Below are 23215 nucleotides of genomic sequence, written 5' to 3'. Positions count from 1 at the left end.
AAAGTGCATTCATTTTCATTAGAAAGTAATTGTGTAAAAAATTAAATTAAAAAAATTTGTTTTTATTTTTCTAAATATTTTCGTGATTAAAAAAAAATAAAATATTTTAAGACGAAAATTAAACAAAAAGTATTTTGCAACATTTTGTTCATTAGTATGAATTAGTACTTTAACGAACAATAAACTCAACGATTTTATTCAACGTTTGACGTTTTTTTAATAATATTACGTTTTTTTTTTATTGAAAAGTTCAACCAAGAACCTTCTAAAATATTATTGTCTAGAATCACTTGGTTCAACTTATCAAGCCAAGAAAATAACTATAATTAGGGCTGTTTTTCTAATTAATTAGGGTTTACAACAGTAGCAAACATTTATTTGCAAAACAGCCTGATTAATTTTCCAGATTGATATTAAAAATGGTAGTTAATAAATTTGTTTTTTTTATTATTTGCGCGTAATGTTTTAAAATATTTGATTTAAATTAAAAAGAATGCGTTTATTTTAAGAAAAGTTTTGCACGCTTTTAAGTAAAATATCTTAGTAATTGAGAAAAGTAATTGTTTTAAATTGCATTAAACTTTAAGCGATAATTTGAACGCTTTTAACTGAAGTAAATACGCGCGCTGTGAAAAAAGTAATCATAAATTTTTAACGTTTGTTTTCCTGTTTATTTTTAACAAACTTTCGCTTGTTTATGTAGGCTATTTTACTTAATCTTAAGGGGGAAGTATCGCAAAAATGTTAAAACTCATGTTCAAACAGTAAAATTGATTTTAAACAATATATAATGTCCAAATTTTATATTTCAGAATGAAAATTTTTAAAAATTGTGTCTTGTTGCCATGGTAACTTAGAAAATATTGAAAAAATAACCAAAAATCAGTTAATGCCCCGGCTAACTTATCCAAAGAACTACATATATTCAAACTGTCATATTGCAATTCCCTTTAACTAATACTTTGAACTGTGATCTGAAACTAAAATTTTATGAAAAATATGACAGTTTTTAAGGGGGCAAATATATTGTCATTTAATGAATTTTGGTCAAAATTAGGCAACTGAAATTGATGTAGAACGTGTTCTGTCAAGTATTTCGTAAAAGTGGAGGTTCAAATCACAGAAGGTATAAAATAGGACAATTACTGAAAGTTTCATCATTAAACACCAAGTGGTTCCAAAGTTATCACAGCCGGGGCATTTAAAAACCTTGTTTCGAGAAAAACGCAAAAACAGAAGAAAAAAAATTTAATTCCACAAAAAATATAAAATATAACTAAATTATGTTTAAAATAAAGTTTCAGAATGACCCAGGAGCATACTGACTTTACTCAAAGTTTTCATATTTGTCCTTTGATGCTTTTGACAACCCTCGTAGAATCTTTTGCTGCTTCTTGGATGACTCTAGATTTTTATATACAGCTAAAAAAATACGTTTTCGATTTTGATTATCGCACAAACTTGATGTATATTCCCCAGGTGTCATGTTTAACTGTTCTGGTTCAACATCTAACACTTTTCCATTATCCATTGACAATGTTGTCACAACTCTGTTCAGTGAACTGCATCCTCTACGTTGCCAAGTTCCATCAGTTGAAACTCCATTATTAACAATGTTGTTGCTATTACCTTTTATTTCTTTTGCAGCCTCAAGCATTGTTTCTTTAGCAACTGTAGTAGCAGCATCAGTAATAAGCTTTACAGAACTATTGTAATTTTTTTTACTCATCGGACTTGGGAGGTTCATTAATGCAGAAAACTTTTCAAGTCCTGAATACCCTTGCCTAATTGATCTTATGCTATATGCAATACGAAGATTAATATCATGAGTGCGGTTACAAACTTTAGATGTATAAAAATCTTTTCTATATCCACAAACAATGCAGCAACATATTATATTTGAAGGATATCCTTTTTTTTTCATAAAGTTTTCTTTCAATACCAAGCTATAATCGTTAAAACACTGTGGGCAACATAAAGATTCAAATATAGTGTTTAAAATTTCAACCTCAATTATTCTATAACCTTTTATTTTTTCATCATTTTTATTTGGAATATCATTTTTAATATACTCAATCTTGCTGGCTGATCTTGATGAACTAGTATCAATGTCTGAGTCTTTTTTTGAGTTTGTCATTGGTGTTGGTGATGATAAAGTGTGTTGGTTACCACAAAACAATCTTTTCTTTCAAGTTACTCTAGTTATTTGCTTAGCTCTATCTTTTCTTTCCATAATTAAGACTATTTTTTAATAAAATTTAATAAAATATGTTCTTCTTACACTTAACAACTCATATAAACAAAGTAAATATTTGCATTTTAGGAATGTTTAAAAACTGAAATAGTTAGAGGCAACCGAGTCAAATTTAACTTAAGCAGAGTAGATAATTAAAGTAAAAACAAAGTAGATAAAACCTCTTTTATAAGCAGATTTATAACTTTATGTGAGCCTCTGAAATAAGCAGATAAGCAGAAGCTTTATCGTTGCTATGTGCGTTTCTATGGTTAAACTTGATGAGCATGGTCAGGATAATTCACCAACTTCAGCTAATCTTGCTAACTGTGGCATAAGTAAAGAGGCAAAAATATTGGATTTTGTAGAGGACTCAATGAATCTCAAACTTTAAACCAACAATCGGAACTCAATAAGGAGAGGGTATGTTTCCCTATCGGTTTGCCATTGAAAAGTGATCCAGGACTTTGGGAAACTCTTTCAGCTGAGGATATACAATTTTGGATAGAGAACGGTCCGTTAAAATGTCAAAATGCAGATTATGACTTTAAATCCTCTAAAATGATGTATCAAGATCGCGATCGATATTGCTCAAAAAGCTTGTTTATGGAGAAAAAACTAAATGGTGAAACGTTTAATAGAGAATGGCTCATATATTCCCCAGCATTAGGTTGTGTATTCTGTTTTGTCTGCAAGCTTTTTGAACCCTCAAAATGTGCTTTAGCATCTATGGGATATAAAGATTGGAAAAATTCAGGGGCATCAATTCAGGGGCATGAACACTCATCAGACCACAGAAAAGCTTCCTTAGCATACTTTCACAGAAAAAATAACAAGGTTTTTTTAAATGATCAACTTCTAAACGAAATTTGCAAAGAAAAAAACTACTGGAGAGAGGTTCTAAGAAGAGTTACAGCTGTAATTTGCACATTGATTGAAAGAAACTTAGCTTTTAGAGGTTCAAATGAAAAATTTGGGTCTGAGAGCAACGGGAATTTTATTGGTCTGCTTGAGTTGATTGCTCAGTTTGATCCTTTATTGGCCAAACACATAAAAAATTATGGTGACAGTGGTTCTGGAAAAACAAACTACCTCTCAAAGAATACATGTGATGAATTAATCGTATTGATGGCAAGAAAAGTTTAGCAATCAATCAGCGACGATGTTTTAAAATCTAAGTATTATGGATTATCAGTAGATTCAACACCTGATGTGAGTCACAAAGATCACCTATGTGTGATCTTGAGGTACATTGATCAAATTTCTAATGAGCCTATTGAAAGATTTGTCAACTTCATTCACATCGATAATCACACCAGGGAAAATTTAGCAAATGCAACCGTGGACTTTTTAAACGTAAAATTGAACTTGGAAATCAGCAATTGCAGAAGCCAGTCTTATGATAACTCAAGCAGTATGACTGGAAAATATAAAGGAATGAAAACTAGAATTTTGGAGTTCAATAAGCTGGCAAAATTCTTGCCATGTTCAGGTCATTCTCTTAACTTGGTAGGAGAGGCTGCTGTAGATTGCTGCATCGAGGGAATCAATTTTTTTGGTATTGTTCAAGAACTGTACAATTTTTTCTCTGCTTCTACAAAGTTGTGGAGTGTTTTGGAACAGTGTGCAAGTAGTTCATTGAAATCACTATCGAATACTCGGTGGAGCGCTCATGCTGACTCGGTCAAAACCATTCACCAGAACTACAATAAATTAATGGAAGGATTGGTCAAAATCAATGAGTGTGAAAGTTTTGAAACAAAAACAAGAGCTGCGGCTGGAAACTTACTATCAAAAATGGAAACTTTTGCTTTACAAACAATAATATGGGGTCAAGTTTTGCAACGAATGAATGCTGTTTCCAAATTATTGCAAAGTGCAACGATTACTCTAGTTACTTGTGCTGAACTTTATTCATCTCTTGGAGATTATCTTCTTGGATTAACTAACACATTCGAATTAATAGAACAAGATGCAAAATTATTGTTACCAGACATAGATTATTTACAAAAGAGATGCCGTAATAAGAAAGCGCTATTAGGTGAAAACCGATCAGAAGAACCTCAATTAAGTCCACTTAAAGATTTTAAGACAAACGTTTTTTTAAAAACTATCAATAATCTTACTACAAATTTAAAAGAAAGAGCTCAATGCTATCAGGAATTGAATGAAAAATTTGTATTTTTAATAGACACGAGATTCAACAAAGATAAGCTGAAGACATGTGTTAATCGTCTGGTGGAAAACTACACGGAAGATATTGATGATGATTTATGTGCAGAAATTGAACATCTACATCTGTATTTGAAAGAACATTTTAATACTCAAGTTCCTGAATTGTCCCATTTGGATTTGTATAAACTTATAAAGAAAAAACAAATGGAGGCTACATTTCCAAATACTGAAATCATTCTTAGGATTTTCATATGTTTCATGATATCCAACTGCTCTGGAGAAAGGTCATTTTCAAAATTAAAATTAACAAAAAATGATTTGCGATCAACTGTCACAAAAAATGTTAAACAATTTTGCATTATTATCAAGCAACGCAGACAAAATGAAGTCAATTAATATAGACTCATTGATTAAAGATTTCATTAATGAAAAATACAGAAAAAAGATTATGTAGATTTTAAACAATATTTTTAAAAAAATGAAATAAAACTTTTAATTACGTTAAACTAAGATTATATTTTTTTAAACTAACATATTATTTCTAAATATGGGGCCACAGGCTATTTTTTAGCCTAGGGCCCCTAAAACTGTATATCCGGCTCTGCATACATACATTGATTATGATGCTGACATATATTGACAAAAGAAAACTATTTATATTTTTTATAAAAAAAAATAATTTTGTTTTAATTAAAGTCATAAATGGATGAAGGCTTTAAAAAAATACTTATTTCATGTTACAAAAATACACATTTCTACTTTTTTATGCAGATAAAGGTTTTAAATAACGCTCTTTTCCGTGACCTTAATAACACAGCACAAAAATGTGCTAGAATACCATTTTTACAGCAATCAATTCACCTACAGGGATAAATAACATGAATGTTTAAAATGTTAACTCCAAATATTTGAGTTCCATAACACCTTCATCCGTGTATGTCTTCAATTTAATAACTAGATTGTGTTTTTGAAACCAGTTTTCCAATAAGATTCAAATGCAATTAAACATTATTTAATTACTTATGTATGTTTATAGAGAAGTTGGCAGCTTTGGAGTTAAGATTAACAGAACTGGAGCAAAAAAATAATTTTTTAGAAGTTCAAAGTTTTTTGGATAATGAAGACATTGTTGTTCCCCCTGGCCTTCCAATGGAAAGTAAGGAAGATTTGGAGAGGCTTAACCTTATGCTACAGATGAAATCTGAGATGGCTCTCTATGTAATTTGAAATTATTTTTTATATTATAATGTTTCTAGCAGTCTACAGGTTGCGTTTAAACTAGTAACTATTATTTTATAAGATCAAAGATAAGTTTTTTTATAAGTCTTATAATTGTAATTTATCAAAGGTAATTTAATAATACCTTAGTTATATTATACCGCATTACATTTTCATTTACCTTTGAAAAAATAATAAAAATAAATAAAAAAAGTTGTAATATGTAGAATTATTTGTTTTTAGGTCGAATATCTGTGTTCTATTGGCAGTAAAGTTGAGCGTCCAAAATACGTGTGTTGGGAGCCATGTTTTCCAAAAATTTTAGCGTTTTATGTAATCTAAACGGATCTTCCAGTAAGATGATAGCTACTGGAGTGGGCAAGATTAAGTTGCGATGTTATCATTTTGTTAAAGTGCTTACTATGTAAGTATTACTAGTTATGTAAATTTTTAGTCTGTTAAAGTCAACCAAATTTTTATGTTTACAAAAATATGTTTACAACACTAAGAAAGAATACAATATGTTAGTACTTATGACAATTACCAGTGTTGTCATTAGTTGTGAATTTAAAAGATATTATGTTCTCCCTTGGTGACTTGAACTTATTAATGCCGTATTTTATTGTTAACTAGAGACATTAATTGCCAATGTAAACCATGATTTATTAGTATTCAACTATATGATTCTTAAAGAGCATATAGAAGTTTGTCTTGAACCGATAAGCTAATTGCTCTCGGTTATCATATGCACATATTTTTAAAACTGCTAACCAGTTAATGTAATTCTTGATTTGCAAAGTATACGTATAAGAGCTTAAAAATAACTTAAATATAATTTATATTTAAACAAAAAATAAATTGAGTTTTTAAATTTATTTTCATTTTATTCTTTTAGCAACGGTAAGAATTCAGTATCTTAATTCAAAGGATAAAGATATTTACCCGATCGTTTCAAGATGGTTTCAGAGCGCAATTGATCAAGGAGATGGGCGAATAAATATACAGACGAAAAGCAAGGTTATAAAAAATCAGTTCCATTTAATCAATGAAAAGAATATTTAGTTATTATTTTCTTTTGCAAATTTATAAAAGCTTATTTATCTTGATTTTATTTATAAATCTAATTTTTCTTAACTATTATTAATAATTATCTAATAAATCGCCAAGTTTTTAAATACTAGCGTTTTAAAATATTGTTTTTAATTAAAGCTGCCAATATTAGTTTCAAACCTTTAATAATATTAACTACAATAATAGAATATTTTTAGTTCTTTATTTGTAAATATTTTTCTTTAATGGTCTCGAAATAAAAGTGTAATGATAAAAAATTTGTTCTTTTTTTTGTATTCAACTAAGTTATCTATAAATAATACAATATTTTGTGTGGACAGTAGTACTGTTTGGTAAAATCTGATATACAAACAATCACTATTAGATAGAAAATCAAATATTAAAAAGCAAAGTTATACTTTGTTATTAAGCAATATTCAAAACATGATTTATAACTTTTGCACTTTCAATTTAAGCGCAAAAGTGAATTTAAAAAATCGCGAAAAAAAATCTTATAGTTAGGCCGGTAATGGTACCAACTGTTAGCCAACTGTTTTATTACTTTTGGGCCGTTAATGGCAAACAATTGCTTAAAAACAGTTGGCTAAGTGTTGGTAAAAGTGTTACGTTTTTTTCACGGTACCAACTAAATAGCCGACTGTTGGCCCAACTGTAGCTAATAGTTGGTTATTAGGATCGGGCCAACTACTTACCAACTGTTCGATGTTTACTGGGCATACTCCTAGGTATTGAGTGGTGTTAAATAGAGTTAACTAAACAAAAAAAAACAGGGAGCATAAATAGCATTAAGTGTTTGTTTCCTACTCCAAATATAACGATCCCAGTATTGAAGAAATATCATGAATAACCTTGATAATGTTATAAAATGCATTTTTTTCAACATAATTTAATTGGTTTTTGTAATCATTCATCTTTTATTATGTCATTCATTGCGTTATTTGTTGTTTTTTCATTTTTGGCTTTTTCGTTACGACCGTCACAGGTACGACCGTCGCGACATAAAACTTAACAAAATTGTTGGAAAACTTCAACCAAAAGCTATGAAACTCACCATATAGTAATCTCAGTAAGTAGTTAAAGAACACAGCAAAAGATTTTTTTTTTCACAGTGTAGAAGGCTGCATAAAGATTGACAAAGTTTATTTGTTTAGATTTGTCAAAAAGTAAGAATTACGACCGTCACGCTACGTTAAGTTGATTTTTCAATTAAGTTGAACACTTGAATGATATTTCTGTAAATTTCCATGTAAATACCATTCTTGGTTATTTTTTAATAGCTAAAAAAGCGTCAAATGTTACGACCGTCACTTGCGTGGAATTGCCCATATACTCTTTAGCCAATGCTCAACCTCCTCTCTTGATGCTCCCGAGTTTAAATAATTTATTTTTACAGCACCTATATACAAAATTTAACTTTAATGTATGATTTATGACATATGTGTGTGTGTGTGTGTGTGTGTGTGTGTGTGTGTGTGTGTGTGTGTGTGTGTGTGTGTGTGTGTGTGTGTGTGTGTGTGTGTGTAAATAAAGATAAAGACTTCTTTTTACCCAATAAAGCTTTATTTTCAAGTTTTCCACTGAAATAAGCAGCTCTTTTTTAACAGCTGTAAAAATCAGGATCTCTTAGAAATTTCATTTTTAAAATTCTAGTAAAATAAAAACAAACATTTTCAAAAATTACTTAAAATAACTGAAAGTGTAAATTCTAAGCATACTTCTACTAACCAGTGTAATGAAGTGTACCTTCACTCACTTTAGCAACAATCCGTCTGACAGTAGACATCTTCATCATCAATGAAGACCCTGAAAACAAAAATTAAAGAGAAAAAACTAATGAAACTGTTTATATAACAGTTTCACTATTATAGTGCATTGCTAAAATGAGGAGAGTGCCATTTATATTTACCAAAATCATTTATCCAATTGGCAGCTGTTGAATGCATTAATATAGAAAATGTTGGTATATAAATGTTTCTATTAGGAAAGAAAGTTACTTAACACAATAATAAAATTAGTCTAAATTAGTTTAAAATGTCTTTCATTTACCATCTCATATAAAACTATGTATGAAATAAGCATAATTATTTAGTTAGTAATAACATAAATAAACAAACATTGTACAGGTTTCAACACACTTAATCATAACAACTGAAGCAAGGGTGAAACAACAAAACCATCATCAACTTGTTACAAGACATAGTTGAGAATTCTGTCATCTAAAATTGCAATGTGTTCAACTTTATCTAAATGTAATACTAAAAATATTCCTAACAGACTTGAGTCACCCAAGTTTTTTAATACTAAAACCTTGTAAAAAACGCAGAGTTAGCCAAAATGATACTTTGCTGCTTATAAACAAAGGTAAACCATCGATTCAACTGCACATAAAGTGTTGAAAAATTTGCAATTTTATCATAAATGTGATTTAATATATTTGTTAAACTATATGACCAAACCAAAATAAAAATAATTACCACCTGCTCAATGCGCAATTATAAAATTCTGTCGAGTTTTTAAAATAGTTGTCACATCTTTTGGCTAACTAGCATAAAACAGATCGAGAATCTAAAGATGACAAAGCTGTCAAATTAACACAAAACTGAACAGCCCAACCTGCCAATAAGGTAGTCAAATCTGATGAGAATGTTTTATCATAATTATCACTACTAAGATTTGAAATATGTTCAAGTTCAGTTTCCACATTGACATTGTTATCAAAAAATATATTAAGTACAGTTCCAAAAACTAAACAATTATTATCTACAATGTTTTCATTTATTTAAGGAAAATTTTATTTTATAGATATGTATGAGGGGGAAACAGTTATCTCACCAAATGAGTTCTTTTGATTAAATATTTCACCTTAAACCCTTTGAGGTCTTTAAAAAAATTTTTTTTGCCTATCAGGTCCATATTCTTTTTTTATTTATTGACCTTAAATATACCAGTTAAAATATGTTTAACCCTTGGCTTCTCTTTATTTTTCATAAAAAATAAGTTTTGTGTGTAGCACTAAATTGTTTAATTTTTATTCTGCCAAATACACTATGACCTTAAAAATATTTTTATTATGCCATTTATTGGTTACAGGGTACTCAGTCCAGCTTTAGAAACATCCTCAAAATATTTTTTTTCGACACTTTTAATAGTTTGCTCAGTGTGTCCAGGGTTGTATTGGCTCACCAACAAAACAATGTACAGACTGGGATTGCAAACCTTACACTTCCAAATGTGATTTATCTGAGCATATCACAAGCAACTAATAAACAACTGCAAATAATAAGTTTTTTTTCCCATTGAGTGGTTAACACCTTTATTTTTTACAAAATTAGAGTTAGAATAAGCAAGCTCTTAGCGATATTTAAACTTTTTGAAAAGAACGTGATTGTTTATACATAAATATTATATAAAATCTTTTTAATAGCCTAAAGTGGTTTCCATCTAAATTACTAACAAAAGAACTGTGCAAAAGCTAAAGAAAGCATAAACTTCATGCAGTGTTTTCCGTCACTTCTTTCTGTCTGTTTACTGTTTGTACGTACATTTTTTGAGCCCAAAAAAGGATGCTTTTCTTTTAAAATGGTCTTCATTGTAATTTAATTAAAAAATAAATTTCATGCTCTAAGAAACTCTGACTATTAGTGATTTTCATGTTTTAACAACATTTTTAAAATGTACATTTTTAGACGATCGTTATTAACTTAAGAATGAACCTCGCATTTGATAATTAAGGTATTGTCAATAATATAACCACCATTTGTAAGTTTTTTATGTGGCATAAATAACGTAAACCCCCAACCCTTATTATAGCTTGAAAGTGGCTTCTCAAACACATTTGATGAATTCGGTGAAAAAGAATAACTCCAATGTTGTTTTTTCTCACTTTGGTCTAGAACGGAAAGTGTAACTTTCTTTGAAAAAGGCCATTTCAGTAAGGTATCATATTCTCCTTTCATTAACTGAAAGTAAAGAGAAAGATGATTGCCTTTTGCCTCACCACAACCATTTATATAAACAAGTAGGCGTGCTTTATAGCCATATTTTCCTGAATAAAAACAATTGCTGTGCAGCTCTTTGGAGTCAATTACAGTTGAAGTGAAGATACTGTTAAAATCTTTTATCACCCATATAAACTCTTTGCGGCCGCCATCGTTTTCAAAAGAACTTACTCTTTGTGTCAAATTTTTTGCATCATTTTCCAAGCGCTCAACTTTTTCCTCCAATGCAATATTTTGATTTTGAATGTCACTTAATTGCTTCTCAATTCTGCTTATCAAGGTGTCTCCAGTAGTAATTTTGCTAATCGCTAAAGAAAGATGATCGTTCATGCAAGATATCATGTGGACATCACGTTCCTGCTTTATTCCCTACAAACAGAACAAGTTTAGATAAGCAGTTTGCTAATACAGCCCAATAGTTCAATAGAATAGTTAAAATAGTTTTAAAAATGAATTTGCAAACAGCCATGAAAATTGATTGACAACTTTTAATATATAAAAACTTAAGAAAATCTATAAATAATTATAAGTTAAAAATAATAGTGATTCACCAAAAAAATTTTTTTTTGGGTTTTCACCATGTAATTTGTCAATTAAAAGTTGTCAACCTTGCACCTATACCTTCACAAGTGTAATAACTATTTTATTATAATAATATTATGATTATTTTTCGTTATGAAATTGAAATCCCTTACATTCGAGGAACAATTGTCTGCAGATGATAGTGGCAAATTTAATATTTAAGAAACTTGAAAAAAATTCCCCCACCTTTTAATTTTTTTTTTGCTCATACATCGCTCAGTTTAACTATCGTTTGCAATTTTACATTTAAATTTTAAATGACATTCTAGACTGCTTTTAAACTCATTCCAGCTGTTTCCATTTCTTTAAAACAATTCATTTACAGATGGTTGTTAATTATTTTTTGTCATTTGGATCCTAGCTGCACCGTTTGAACTCGCTCCAGCGTCGGGCGAGTTTTTTATATATACTTATTTTATTATTATCATACTTTATTTTAGTTTCTGTTTCAGATGCGAATATTTAATATTTATTCATGAATATTTAAGAAGATTGTGGAATATTTTAGAATATTTTGGATAAACTATCTCGTTTTCAGAGCACGATTGCAAGCCTTAGAGAGAGGAAGAGAAATGCAAGACATTTTATCACTTTTAAACCACAATAAAATGCCCTAATGAAATTCCAGCAACAGTGTAAAGTCAAACAGCTGTATTTGAATGAAGAATATACCCTCCTCTTCTAAATAGAAGAGGAATCCAAGCATTCCATATGATGAAAAGCTAACCAATTTCACGCGGATGGCGACAAACCGTCACATTTTTGGAAACTTCACTTCAACAGGGATAAACGGCGTTTAGATCGAATCAAAATTATGATTACGGACATAGATTTGCTCTGGAGGGAAATTCTAGACTTTTCACTCCGTAATTTTACAGAATGGAAAAGCAAGGATGATAAAGAGCTCTACCAGAAGCACATTAAGAGTGGAGGAGTGATTGGTTATTCAATGGTTAAATAAGCCCTTTTGGAACCAATCCACCCTAGAAAACGAATCCGACAATCAAAAACTCAACCTCAACTCAGCTCTTCTCAATCGCAACCAACGCAAATACATAAAACTGTCTTCTGAAACCTATGGTTTTTCACCCAAGACGACAAACTCTTCATCCATTTTATTTTCTCCTGAATACAAACCGAAATACCAAAGAATAAGCAAAACAACACCGGGTTTACTAAAAGTGAAAAACTTTGATGGTAAAAGAGTGCAAGAGGATGTTTTAATCAGCCTGAAGGATGTCTCTCTTCAGGCTGATTACCACATTGTTTCGACAGATGATGTTAACACAGGCAAGAACCCTTGATGGCGAGATGATTTCAAGTTCTTATATGAACTATGTTAGGCATTTAGTCAAAACAAAATAAGTAGGTCTCGAATCAGCTGGAAGAAACTCCCAAATTTACACCTCGCCAGATAGAACTCACTTGCAATATATACTGTCATAGCATTATTTCTGATTCCATAGTAACGCTGCACCCTCCCTCCAGCATGCAACTTCATCTGCAACAAATAGGCCAATGTTTGGTTCCGTTTCCAACACTACAATGAAGCGTCCTTCATCGAACTTTTTACATTACTCACCAAGATAAAATTCAAGAAGGCAGTTAAGTGTTTGGAGACGCATTGGTCAGTCAAGGAGACATTAATTGATTTTTCCAGGTTTATCCAATTGGGTTGGGGGGGGGGGGGGTGGGGGAGTGCGGGGGAACTTTTTTTCAAAAAAATCAACTTATATTCTTAAATTACACATAAAATTTTCTCAATTACAAGTGTTTTCACAAAGAATTTTTTTTTGTTATTACCCTAACCTACATTTATACACTTATATATTTATGTGAAAACATTTTTCGAAAAAGGTTTCTCACCTTGAATGTGCACCCAATGTTTAAATATTCACAAAATCGAACAGTACACGGACATTCGTTTTCAACATGTAAACTCATCTACAGTAGAAAAAAAATTATCTTAAATGTAAAATATCTTCTAAAAAATATTAAGACTTTTTAACTCAAAGTTTACTCGATGTACCAAAAATTCGAAAAAAAACCTTATTTTTTAGAAAAAAAGAATTTTTACTACGCAAAACTAAATCAAAAAAGAAATAAATTTAACCAAAAAATAGACTTATTGACAAAAAAGCAGCAAGCATAGAAATTAAAATCTCTCTCTCTCTCTCCACCCCCCCCCCCTCCCCTTTCATTCTGATGTTGAAAAAATCTGGCATCTATTTTGTATCAATTGCATTAACTTGTTCAGTACTTTGCCTAGAAATATTTCCCAAATGAATTCTGGATCTTATTTCAGGATTTGTATCGAATCCATACAAACCTTACATTACAATTAGGTTCGAATGGATACATATCTGGTTAATTAGCTCGCCATGTCGTTCAAAATATTTTTCTCTTCCTTCAGTGGTTCAACTGAACAAGTTGTTTGGCAAGAGCCTCATCTTGCTAATATTGCTCCGATAATTTTTAGTCTTTAGCCCCACCAACAACATCATCTTTGCCATATAATTTATGTACACTGTTGTCTTGCCTATTCAAGTTTTTTATACTCCGTTAAAGATTGACAATAGCTTTTTTAAACTTTTCTCTGAGTTTATTATACTCTGTGCTAAGTTATATCACTTCCACATAGGTCTAAATTTAGCATCCACTACCTCGTCAGTCTGTTCTTCAAAACTTTTCAGCTTTGTATTATGTTTTATAAATAGAACAACTTGGCTCATATTACTATGTATTTTCAATTTTGTGAAGAAGACTAATCTCTCGATGTTTGAATCTTGGATATCGATTTGAAGGGAATGTATAACTGTTAGCAAAACTGTGCATTGTTGTTTCAAGTTCCGCCCTCAGGAGCTGCGTCTTTAGATGATTCAAAAGCTCGAAAACAGCTAATTACAGTTAATATCAGGTGTTGGTATGTTTGGATTTCCTTGATCAAAAGTTCTTTAAAACTATCTTTCAAGCATTTTGTTTTTCTTATTTTCATCGTATCTAACTCAGTGATTGCCTTGAAAAATAACATGGTAACAAAAAAACAAGATTTAAAACCTGATTCTTGGACGAAAACTTATACTTTGCCTAAAACTAAATGAAAAATTAGTAATTGTAGAGAAATATTATAAATAATTGGTTCTCAAATATTTTAATTGGAATAAATCAATTTTTTACGAATTAGTTTGGTATACTTAAACGTTTTTGAGGTTGGGCATTCATCCTTTTTATTTTATCTGAACAAAGTAATCAAGATCTGAATTTCTAAACGTTCTAAAATCTCAAGAGGTTTAAGGATATAATCCGGTACAGTGTAAACACTTATAGACAAAACAAATACTGCATTCATAAATTTTTGTTTAAAGCACATTAATAGTTTACTTCCTCCAATTTTTGTTTTGATACAATAAACCCTTAATTCCAGATATATTCAGGAACATCCTCAACTATTACAAAGATCAGGGTGCGCTTAGCTCCACTATTTTGATACTTTGAAGAACAGGAATGTAAAATTTGCAGCATCCCATGCATTACATACACCATCAAGAAACCCCTTCCTCTATTAGTAGTAGTATATATTTGTTACAACAAAAGTAAAAATAATTGACAAAATACAAATAATAGATTGTCAGATTACAGTTAGTTTTTGTGAAGCTCATATTGCAACTTTCACAAAGGAAAGCTGCGAGCTGTAGTAACATTCATACCTATATGCACAAATGCTTTACAAGGGTTCAGTTTCCTTTTATTTATAATATATATTATAAAATCACCTTGATTTTTGAAAAAAACCAAATTGCAGTCTAAGTTTGATTCTGCTTTTCGTGTAAACTCCATTAACTATGAAACATTGAAAAATTCAACAAATCAGTGTATCTCTTCCATTTTCTCAAATATAATATTGGTAATACAATTTTTTTAAAGAAACACTTTAGACTGGAGACCATGACCTAAACTCCTGTTTCGGAAAGGTCCAAAACAGTGTATAGAGTCTGAAGCAAATTAAATTTAAAACTCCTAGAGTAATCTGATTTTGGAAACTATCTTTTTAATAACCTATAAATAGATTGAATGTTGCCCCTGGTATTAGATTTTCATTTTATATTTAAGCCTTGATAATATTTATAGTCAACTGTAAAAGCAGCAATTTTATTGGATAACTCAGTAAGGTATTTTTTTTTTTTTTTGCTTTAAAAGCTAACTCAGTAAGGTTTACTGCTTCCTAACTATCACAGCAATCATGAAGGGTCTACCAGCATTTAAAAAAAGTCGATTGGCAAGAATAAATAAAAAAGAAAATCAAATTTAAAACAACAATAATCAAATCAATTATTTTAACTCTATTTTTTTCCTAGAATGTTTAGAGTATAATATTTACAAATATGAGGTATATGAGTTATTTTGATAACTAAGATAATGGTAATGATAAATGATATTTATGATAACTAAGATTATTTGATAATTAAGAAAATGGTCTTTTACAAAGTTTTAACTTCTCAAAGCATAAAGAATAAAGTATAAAGTAAAAATACCTAATCTCTTTATGGCTTATTACGCCTTCTGTGGCAAATAATATATATATCATGTAAATGAAGATTACACTGTTCTTAAGTAAACAACTCGCTTTAATTAGGTTTTAGTTCTTTTTTGGTTATGAGAAATATTTAGCAACTTTTTTGTATATCGCTGTAAGTTCAATAACTCTGGACCATTCCATGACCTCATTAACCTCGTAAGACACATAAATCAACTCTAAGAACTAACAAATTTCGCAGATTTTTTTAAATTGACGATTAAAAAAGAATTAAAAAGAACAAACGCTTCTCACATTTCTGACAGGATTTTCACAGATGAAATTAACTGCTACAGTCTACAGTTTTATGACATTTAAAAAAAGAAAAAAAAAAAAAACCTTCATACACCTACCTTTATTAAAACTACTATACTTTATAACTAAAAACTCCTTCTTAACAATTATACCTATCATTATAAGGTATATATACCTCACCACGTAAGATATTTTTTAAGCCACAATAATTGACACATTCAAGAGGAAAGTTCTTGCAAACTTCTAAGTGGTTCTAAATGTAATAACAAATTAACGTTATTATCAAAATGTTCAAAAAAGATATTTCCTTATTACTATTAGTTCCTCGTGACATTCTACAGGATTGAAATATAAAGTTTTAACATATTCTTTAAAACTTGTTTTATATTTGATAATAAACTTTATATAAACTTAATGACATTACTCTGAGATTTAATTTTAGTCTATTTAAAAGTTTAAACTTTAGAACAATATCTACGTATATATCTAAAACTTATAATATTACAAATTATCAAAAGCTAATTATGTTTACAAAGAAAATCTGTTGTATGCGACTATGTTTGTAAATGTTAAAAGCAATTAAAACAATTCAGATTAAACTTGACTGTATATTGATGAAGTTTCTTTGAAATCTTATGAATTTGAATTTGAATGGTTTTTGTTAAACATATTGGAGGCATTTTTTTAAGCATAAGTTGAATGCAAAATTTTTGAAGAAGAGAGTCTTTGATGAGTAATGATTTAAAATTGCGACATTTTTCTGCAAAAAAGTTACATAGATAAATTAAAAAGGATTTTTAAGTCGCAAGTTTAACTACATTTATGTTGTATAATAAAAGCTAAAATCATATTTTTTAAAAAATTTACAGTACCTAATCCATGTAAGGTTAATTATTTCTCTATGTCCTTTTTTTTCAGGTTTGTAATAAAAATTATTTTATTTTGAATGGAAATATTATTAAATCTAGTAATAAGCAAATGGTTTGTTTAACATTTAAGAGCACAATAAATATATTTTAAATGACACTGATTTGGAAGTAATTTTATTTACAATTAAACAAAACGATTTTTAAAGAGCTAATTGCAAGAGAGCACTGAGTATTTCTGAAAGAAGATAAGTTAACATTCAATTTCTTTAATAGCTTTAATTACTTTTTGTCATATTTTCATGCAGAAACTTGAGTAAAACAATATCACTCACAGCTCACCAATTTATCTTATGAGGATAATACCAATTTATCTCATGAGGATAATATGAATCTGTTACCTGCAGATTATTATAAATAAATTTCTCATGACAGTATAAACACTCGACAGTGCGATAGTTACAATCCAACTCCAGGTGTTGATTTAGTTCATGCCGTATAAAAGAATATGGACAACTTATATTTGGGCAATTTACTTTTGCATAACCGCATTTCTTTTGGTGATCCTAAAACAAACAGAAATATTAGTTCATTCAAGTCGCAAATTAAAATGAAAACACGAAATAAATGTGAAAGTAGAAAAACAACTAAAAAAAAGTACTCCTCAATTTTTGTTTCAAACCAAGTAATAGTTTTAACACAATAATATAAGAAGATCAAACATTAAAAAAAAAAAAAAACAATCATTCCTGTGGGAATCTTATAAAATTTTGAACTTTTGCTTTTGCGGTATCCATAAGCTTGGGCACAGAATAAGAATCGAAACCACTTGATGCTTTTTTAAATGATATTTTTTATATCATTAACATTTCTGCAAAGCTTTTTTCATTTTTTCATTTTTCTTTTAATAATAGCCCAGTACTTTTCAATAACTCTCAATTCTGGGCAGTTTGGAGGATTTTCTATTTTAGGCACAAATTTCACATTATTCTTTTTATACCATTCCATAGCTAGTTTACATTTATGACTTGAAGCTAAATCAGGCCAGAACACAGGTCTGTTATTGTGTGATTTAATGAGAGGTAAATGGCGTTTTTGTAAACATTCTTTAACATATATTTGACCAGAAAGTGTGTACTGACAAATATAAGGTGTTAATTTTTTGCCACAACTGCAAATAGCTTGCCAAATCAAAGCTTTTTTAGCGAACTTGTCATGTTTTGTGTATTTAAATTTCTTACCTGCTTTTTCTCTATATTTGGCAATATAATAAACAGCACCAGAAATTTGTTGATGGTCATATTTGATATAAGTTTCATTGTCTTCAATAATACAGAAATTTTTGGAAATAAAATTGCCATACAACTTTCTGCCGCGGGTTCTTGCACTTTTTTGTTGAGTTTCAGGACGGTTGGGCACTTTTTTTGCTTTAAAAGAATGAAAACCATGTTTGTTTCTAACTGTTGCAACAAAACTATGAGAAAATCCATATATTTTTGCGCGTTCCCTTGGTGAAAGGGTTGGGTTATTCTTATAACTGTTAACCAGTTTTCTTACTGGTTTTATATCTTTAAAGCCTTCTTTTCTTCCACCACCAGATTTGCGTTTGATCAATTTTGCTTGAGAAAAACATTGAATAACACGACTAATGGTGTATGGATGTATTTGCAATAATTTTGCTATCGATATTTAGCTACTATTAGGATTTTGTAAATATTTGCGCATAATTTTTTCTCTTACGTCTTCTTTATTTGTCATTTTTAAAACTAATTTCAAGTTAAATCCAAAAACTAAAATATTTTTTTGAAACCACAACTTGTTGTAAACAAAATACAAAACAATTAAAAAGATTATAATACATCCACTGAAAAAAAATGACGTGCTGATTCTTTCACATTTATTTCGTGTACACGCTTTATACAAATACTTTTATTAGTAAAGGAGCTGTAAATGCCATGGAAATGTGAAGTTATAGTTACAAATAGCGAAATTCAGAAATCCAAAAAGACGGCAAACAAAATAGATAATAGATGGTATGTGATTTTTTAGAGTAAGGATCTTTAAACGCCATACATGATACAAAACAAAATGTAATTTTTTTGTTTAATGCAAGAACATCCTCACAACTATCAATTTACCTTTTACCAGATTGTATTTACACAAAATATTTCTTTATGTCAATATGATTCATGATTTTTATTACTTTAAGCCCTATATATTTAGTTTAATTTGATACATTTAATCTTTAATACACATTTGTTTTGGCAGAGTGATACTTGTGTGTAATCTTCTAGTTTTACTTCATAAGAAACTGCTTCCTTAAAAAGAATTACTTTTTTAAAACAAACATCAATAAAATATCTTTTTTGAAAAATGTTATCTTACAAACAAAAAAGCAAATGTTGAAGATACATATCAAAATAACTATGGTTTTAAATTTAGAAGCAAACTATTTTAAACAATTCCAGGTGAACTAAAAGTAAATACAAAATCTCACTTCAGCAAACATGAATTCGCCTGTCCAATCACAACCAACTGATTTGCATGACACTCTCAATCCCTGTATTTGTCTTTGTGCGCCTTTATCTAAAAATATCTAAGAAGAAATTTTGTTGAAGACTGAAAGCTTCCTTTTTCTGGTAATATCATTAACCATTAAAAAACAAATTTTGCATATGCTATATTAAAAGCCCAAGGTTAAAAATTTCTAAGTGCAAAAAAAATTTTGAAGCATGTTTCTGAAAAGAATATTGATATTTTTTTTTCTACCGAACTAAGTTCATGTAAGTGATATTCGAATATGTACTTTTCAAGTTTAAGTTAAACACTTCACATAGCTTACCATCTCCGGTGTTATTTCTGATCTGTCCAATGGACAGAGTAATCTGTTACTGCTTCTAGAATTAAAAGGACATTTTTAGAAAGATTCTTTTTAAAAATGTTCATTTGATGAAAGACTTTCTTGTTTCTCTTCGTTTAGCTGGCAAGTGTTTGATAAATACAAGTAGCAACAACAATACAATTCTGATTGATTCAAACATGAAAGCAAAGCTTCTTGTCTGTTTATATAACTGTAGTGGTAAAATTTGAGTGTTTTATAAAATTATAACAATTTCAACTCATCCAAAATAGATTTAGTTTTATACTTAAAGTCATATGTAAAGTTATTTAAAATACAACTCAGCACTCATGAATTGATCTTGATTACAAGCATCAGAAACCTGTGCCGAATTGCTACCTTTAGTAAAAATATTTTCAGAGTAAAATATTGCTAAAAACAAAATACTTTTTCATTTCCTGAAGGCAAGAGTTGCAAAATCTGTGGCCACATTCTTTTATTTGTACAGGATCGCGCAAAGTCAATCGACAAATAGGGCACTCAAACTCATGTGCATAAGAACTTAAAAACTTCACATTCAACACTTCATCAGTCTGTGTCTCAGCGATTTCCATTATTTTTTCTAAAAGAGCTAACATTAAACCCTATTATCTTTTTTATAACACGATTGTATGATTGCATAATTGAAATTTATTGCTTTTACATATGCTGACAGATACAAAGATTGGTTCATTTACGAATCTACACGCAAAGTAGCATTTAGTTAAATCAAGCGAAATAATAAATTATATCCATAAAAAATGAAACCCTTAAAATAAGATTTTTTCATAGGTTATAAACTTTTGGTGGTTAGCTTTCAAAATTTACAATTGAATGCTTTGATCATTCAAAAAATAAAAGAAAAGAAAATCCTGACATCTTACTACTTTTTTTTCGTATACGCTCAACATTTTGTTAAAGTTAAGTCTCCATCTCTCGTTTTACTTTGGCTCTTTTTTCCCCATTTAGGCAAATAGAAATTAAAAAACGACGTTTGTTTGCAAACAAATTTTCTTAAACAAAACAAACTTTTGTTGCAAAACAAAAGGACTTTTATTTTGCAACAGAAGTATTTTTGTGTTGCAACAAAAGCTTGTTTTGTTTTGCAATAAATATCGTTTATATATTTTTAAAAAACAAAAAAACTACTCATTTTTAAGTTTTATTTTGGTAAGAAAGCTTAAATCCAAACGCATACTCTTCATACTCTTTATTTTAGTTTGCTATATCATACAATTAATGTTTTCTTTCACATATTAAAATGTTAAAATGTTTAAGCAAACTAAAGTAGGATTTCCATGGTTTTTAAATATGGTTACTTTTAAGCAAAATGTTTATTTTCGATTAACGTAAAATCAATAAAAGAAAACTTTAATTAAGGTTTTAGGTTTAAGAAATAAATTCACGATTAAAGACAAGTTCTTGATAAATATTCAGATTCGTTGATAAAAAAACAAGGCATTTGTGATTTTACTTTTATTCGTGTATTGCAAAAATCATAAACTGATGTAATCGATAGTACTATTGCATTATATTTCATCAATATTTCAAAAGCAAAATACACAGAGCAGAAATATATTTTATAAAAGCAATTTAAGTTAAGTTAAACAAAATTTGGTTGAAAAATTTAAAACTTAAAAAAGTATATTGTTTCGTTCTGTAAATACTAAAGTCGCTCTTGCAAAAGTTATTTCACAACAATGGTACAATCCAAGTTGGTTGCATGTTTTTTGTAAATATGCTTGGTGTATTCAAATACAAGCTGGTTATTCATATCTCTCTCTCTCTCTCTAGCTCAGAAAAAGGTGTTTATGGTGACATCGACTTAAATCCCTTTAATTGTCTCACTTTCTCGTTGATCGTTGTTTGGTGTAAAAAAAATCTAAAAAAAAAATCTCAATTTTCTCTTGAAAATTTTTTTCCATTTGTCTTAGAAGGATGGACGTTACATTTGATTAAAAATCTAGCCAACCATCAGTTTACTATAACTATTAGAAGACGCATACAAACCTTTAAGATTAGATGCTAATCATCGATCTCTTTTATCTTTCAAAGCTAAGATAACTAATCGTAATAGTATCCTGTCACTCTTAAATCATTATTTAAATACTCTTAAAGATTAAATATAAAAAGGTTTACATTCGCTTTTAATTTGATTCTATTAATTTCAGTATTAGCGATTATTAAGTCTCTTCATCTCTTCATCTTTAAATCTTTGATGAAATACAGTTAAATAAAGAAATAAGATAACCGGTTTATACGTATTTTATTTTAAAGTAGAATTATCGATAATATATGATTAGAGAAAGTCTTTGAAATGAGCTCCTTCTGCCGATATGCAGAGTTTTAATCGATCAGTTTCACTTCTGCATACTTTTTTCCACATCGATAGCTGTAGCTCCGCACAGACTTGCTCGATTCGGCAGCGTAGCACAACAAGTGTAGAGGGTTTGTCTCTACATACTATATACTTTATAAAGGCCTGACTCTTTATCGGCATTGTAATAGCTGGTCTGTTTCATGCCCAGGGCTGCATCGCCCTTTCGAATTAAGAGATCGCTCGTTTTCACGAGTTGCTCAGTCACTCTTTCGACTGCCTCTTCTGTTACAGCTGAGCGATGCCGGCCCAATCTCTCTCAATCATGAACGCTGCCTGTCTCCTGGAACTTGTCAATCAACTTTAGAATCGCCGTTTTGGAAGGTGGCTGCATTCCAAGCTGTTTTCTCCACTGTCGTTGAACTTGCTCAGAACTCTCAAATTTGGCATAGAGAAGAACAACTTTAATTCTCTCTTCAAGAGATAGTTAGCAGCTTTTTTCTGAAGTTAAATTTCCTAGAATCAAGCTTTAAAACATACATTAAGGCAATACACCCAAGTGACGGTTGTAACATTTGACTCTTTTTTAGCCATTAAAAATTAACTAAGAATGGTATTTACATGAAAATTTCCGGAAATGTAAAATACTGTTATATAATTTAGTATGCAAAAGTTAAATCATTCAAGTGTTCAACTTAATTGAAAAATCAACTTAACGTAGCGTGGTGGTCGTAACGGTTACTTTTTGACAAATCTAAACAAATAAACTTTGTCAATCTTTATGCAGCCTTCTACACTGTGAAAAAAAAAATCCTTTGCTGTGTTCTTTAATTACACATTGAGATTACTATATGGTGAGTTTCATAGTTTTTGGTTGAAGTTTTCCGAGAATTTTATTAAGTTTTATGTCGTGACGGTTGTAACTGTGACGGTCGTAACGAAAAAACCAAAAATGAAAAACAATAAACAACGCACTGAATGACATAATAAAAGATGAATGATTATAAAAACCAATTAAGTTATGTTATAAAATATGCATTTTATAACAT

General features: G+C 29.6%; 3 protein-coding genes and 2 long non-coding RNA genes across 7 annotated transcripts; 3 read left to right on the top strand and 2 right to left on the bottom strand.

Moving 5' to 3' along the window:
• Positions 1-2108: 2108 nt before the first annotated feature.
• On the top strand, positions 2109-3379 carry LOC149887302 (uncharacterized). The gene is made up of 2 exons (XM_090091504.1): positions 2109-2158; positions 2602-3379. The coding sequence occupies exons 1-2, from the start codon at positions 2109-2111 to the stop codon at positions 3377-3379; spliced, it is 828 nt and encodes a 275-aa protein (XP_089947630.1).
• Positions 3380-3649: 270 nt separating this feature from the next.
• Positions 3650-4804, top strand: LOC149887301 (uncharacterized). Its single transcript, XM_090091503.1, has one exon. It carries the CDS (start codon positions 3650-3652, stop codon positions 4802-4804), a length of 1155 nt encoding a protein of 384 aa, XP_089947629.1.
• Positions 4805-5434: 630 nt separating this feature from the next.
• LOC149887300 (uncharacterized) lies at positions 5435-5968 on the top strand. Its single transcript, XR_016453665.1, has 2 exons — positions 5435-5626; positions 5870-5968. It is a non-coding gene; the product is annotated as an uncharacterized LOC149887300 (long non-coding RNA).
• Positions 5969-7634: 1666 nt separating this feature from the next.
• LOC149887299 (uncharacterized) lies at positions 7635-8730 on the bottom strand. The gene is made up of 3 exons (XR_016453726.1): positions 8423-8730; positions 8246-8343; positions 7635-8093 (listed from the first exon to the last, which is right to left on the bottom strand). It is a non-coding gene; the product is annotated as an uncharacterized LOC149887299 (long non-coding RNA).
• Positions 8731-9970: 1240 nt separating this feature from the next.
• On the bottom strand, positions 9971-20824 carry LOC149887298 (TNF receptor-associated factor 5-like). 3 transcript variants are annotated; one of them, XM_090090227.1, is made up of 7 exons: positions 20258-20824; positions 19814-19868; positions 19469-19567; positions 17373-17537; positions 16281-16358; positions 13144-13221; positions 9971-11064 (listed from the first exon to the last, which is right to left on the bottom strand). In XM_090090227.1, the coding sequence occupies exons 1-7, from the start codon at positions 20446-20448 to the stop codon at positions 10399-10401; spliced, it is 1332 nt and encodes a 443-aa protein (XP_089946353.1). In that variant the 5' UTR covers positions 20449-20824; the 3' UTR covers positions 9971-10398. The 3 variants fall into 3 exon arrangements, with proteins under 3 accessions (XP_089946353.1, XP_089946354.1, XP_089946355.1); XM_090090229.1 differs by lacking the exon at positions 9971-11064 and having other exon boundaries at positions 13203-13221; positions 16258-16358; XM_090090228.1 differs by lacking the exons at positions 16281-16358; positions 17373-17537; positions 19469-19567; positions 19814-19868; positions 20258-20824 and adding an exon at positions 16258-16276.
• Between the last annotated feature and the right edge of the window lie 2391 nt (positions 20825-23215).

Source organism: Hydra viridissima, unplaced genomic scaffold (genome assembly GCF_058129835.1).
Source record: "Hydra viridissima isolate aposymbiotic clone 2 unplaced genomic scaffold, HvirCarnegie_v1 scaffold_6, whole genome shotgun sequence".
NCBI classification, from domain to species: domain Eukaryota; kingdom Metazoa; phylum Cnidaria; class Hydrozoa; order Anthoathecata; family Hydridae; genus Hydra; species Hydra viridissima.
The sequence above is the reverse complement of the archived record's forward strand: the minus strand, read 5'-3'. Positions and strand labels throughout refer to the sequence as shown.

What these genes read in the sequence shown, in the direction of transcription:
- LOC149887302 (XM_090091504.1), top strand. Translation starts at nt 2,109, where the DNA reads ATGTCTGAGTCTTTTTTTGAGTTTGTCATTGGTGTTGGTGATGATAAA. An exon ending in GGTGTTGGTGATGATAAAGT is followed by an intron (nt 2,159 to 2,601) that starts GTGTTGGTTACC and finishes TGGATTTTGTAG; the next exon opens with AGGACTCAATGAATCTCAAA.
- LOC149887301 (XM_090091503.1), top strand. Translation starts at nt 3,650, where the DNA reads ATGACTGGAAAATATAAAGGAATGAAAACTAGAATTTTGGAGTTCAAT.
- LOC149887298 (XM_090090227.1), bottom strand. Translation starts at nt 20,448, where the DNA reads ATGTTAGCTCTTTTAGAAAAAATAATGGAAATCGCTGAGACACAGACT. An exon ending in TTATTTATAATAATCTGCAG is followed by an intron (nt 16,359 to 17,372) that starts GTAACAGATTCA and finishes TATTACATTTAG; the next exon opens with AACCACTTAGAAGTTTGCAA. An exon ending in AAAATATCTTACGTGGTGAG is followed by an intron (nt 13,222 to 16,280) that starts GTATATATACCT and finishes TTTCTACTGTAG; the next exon opens with ATGAGTTTACATGTTGAAAA.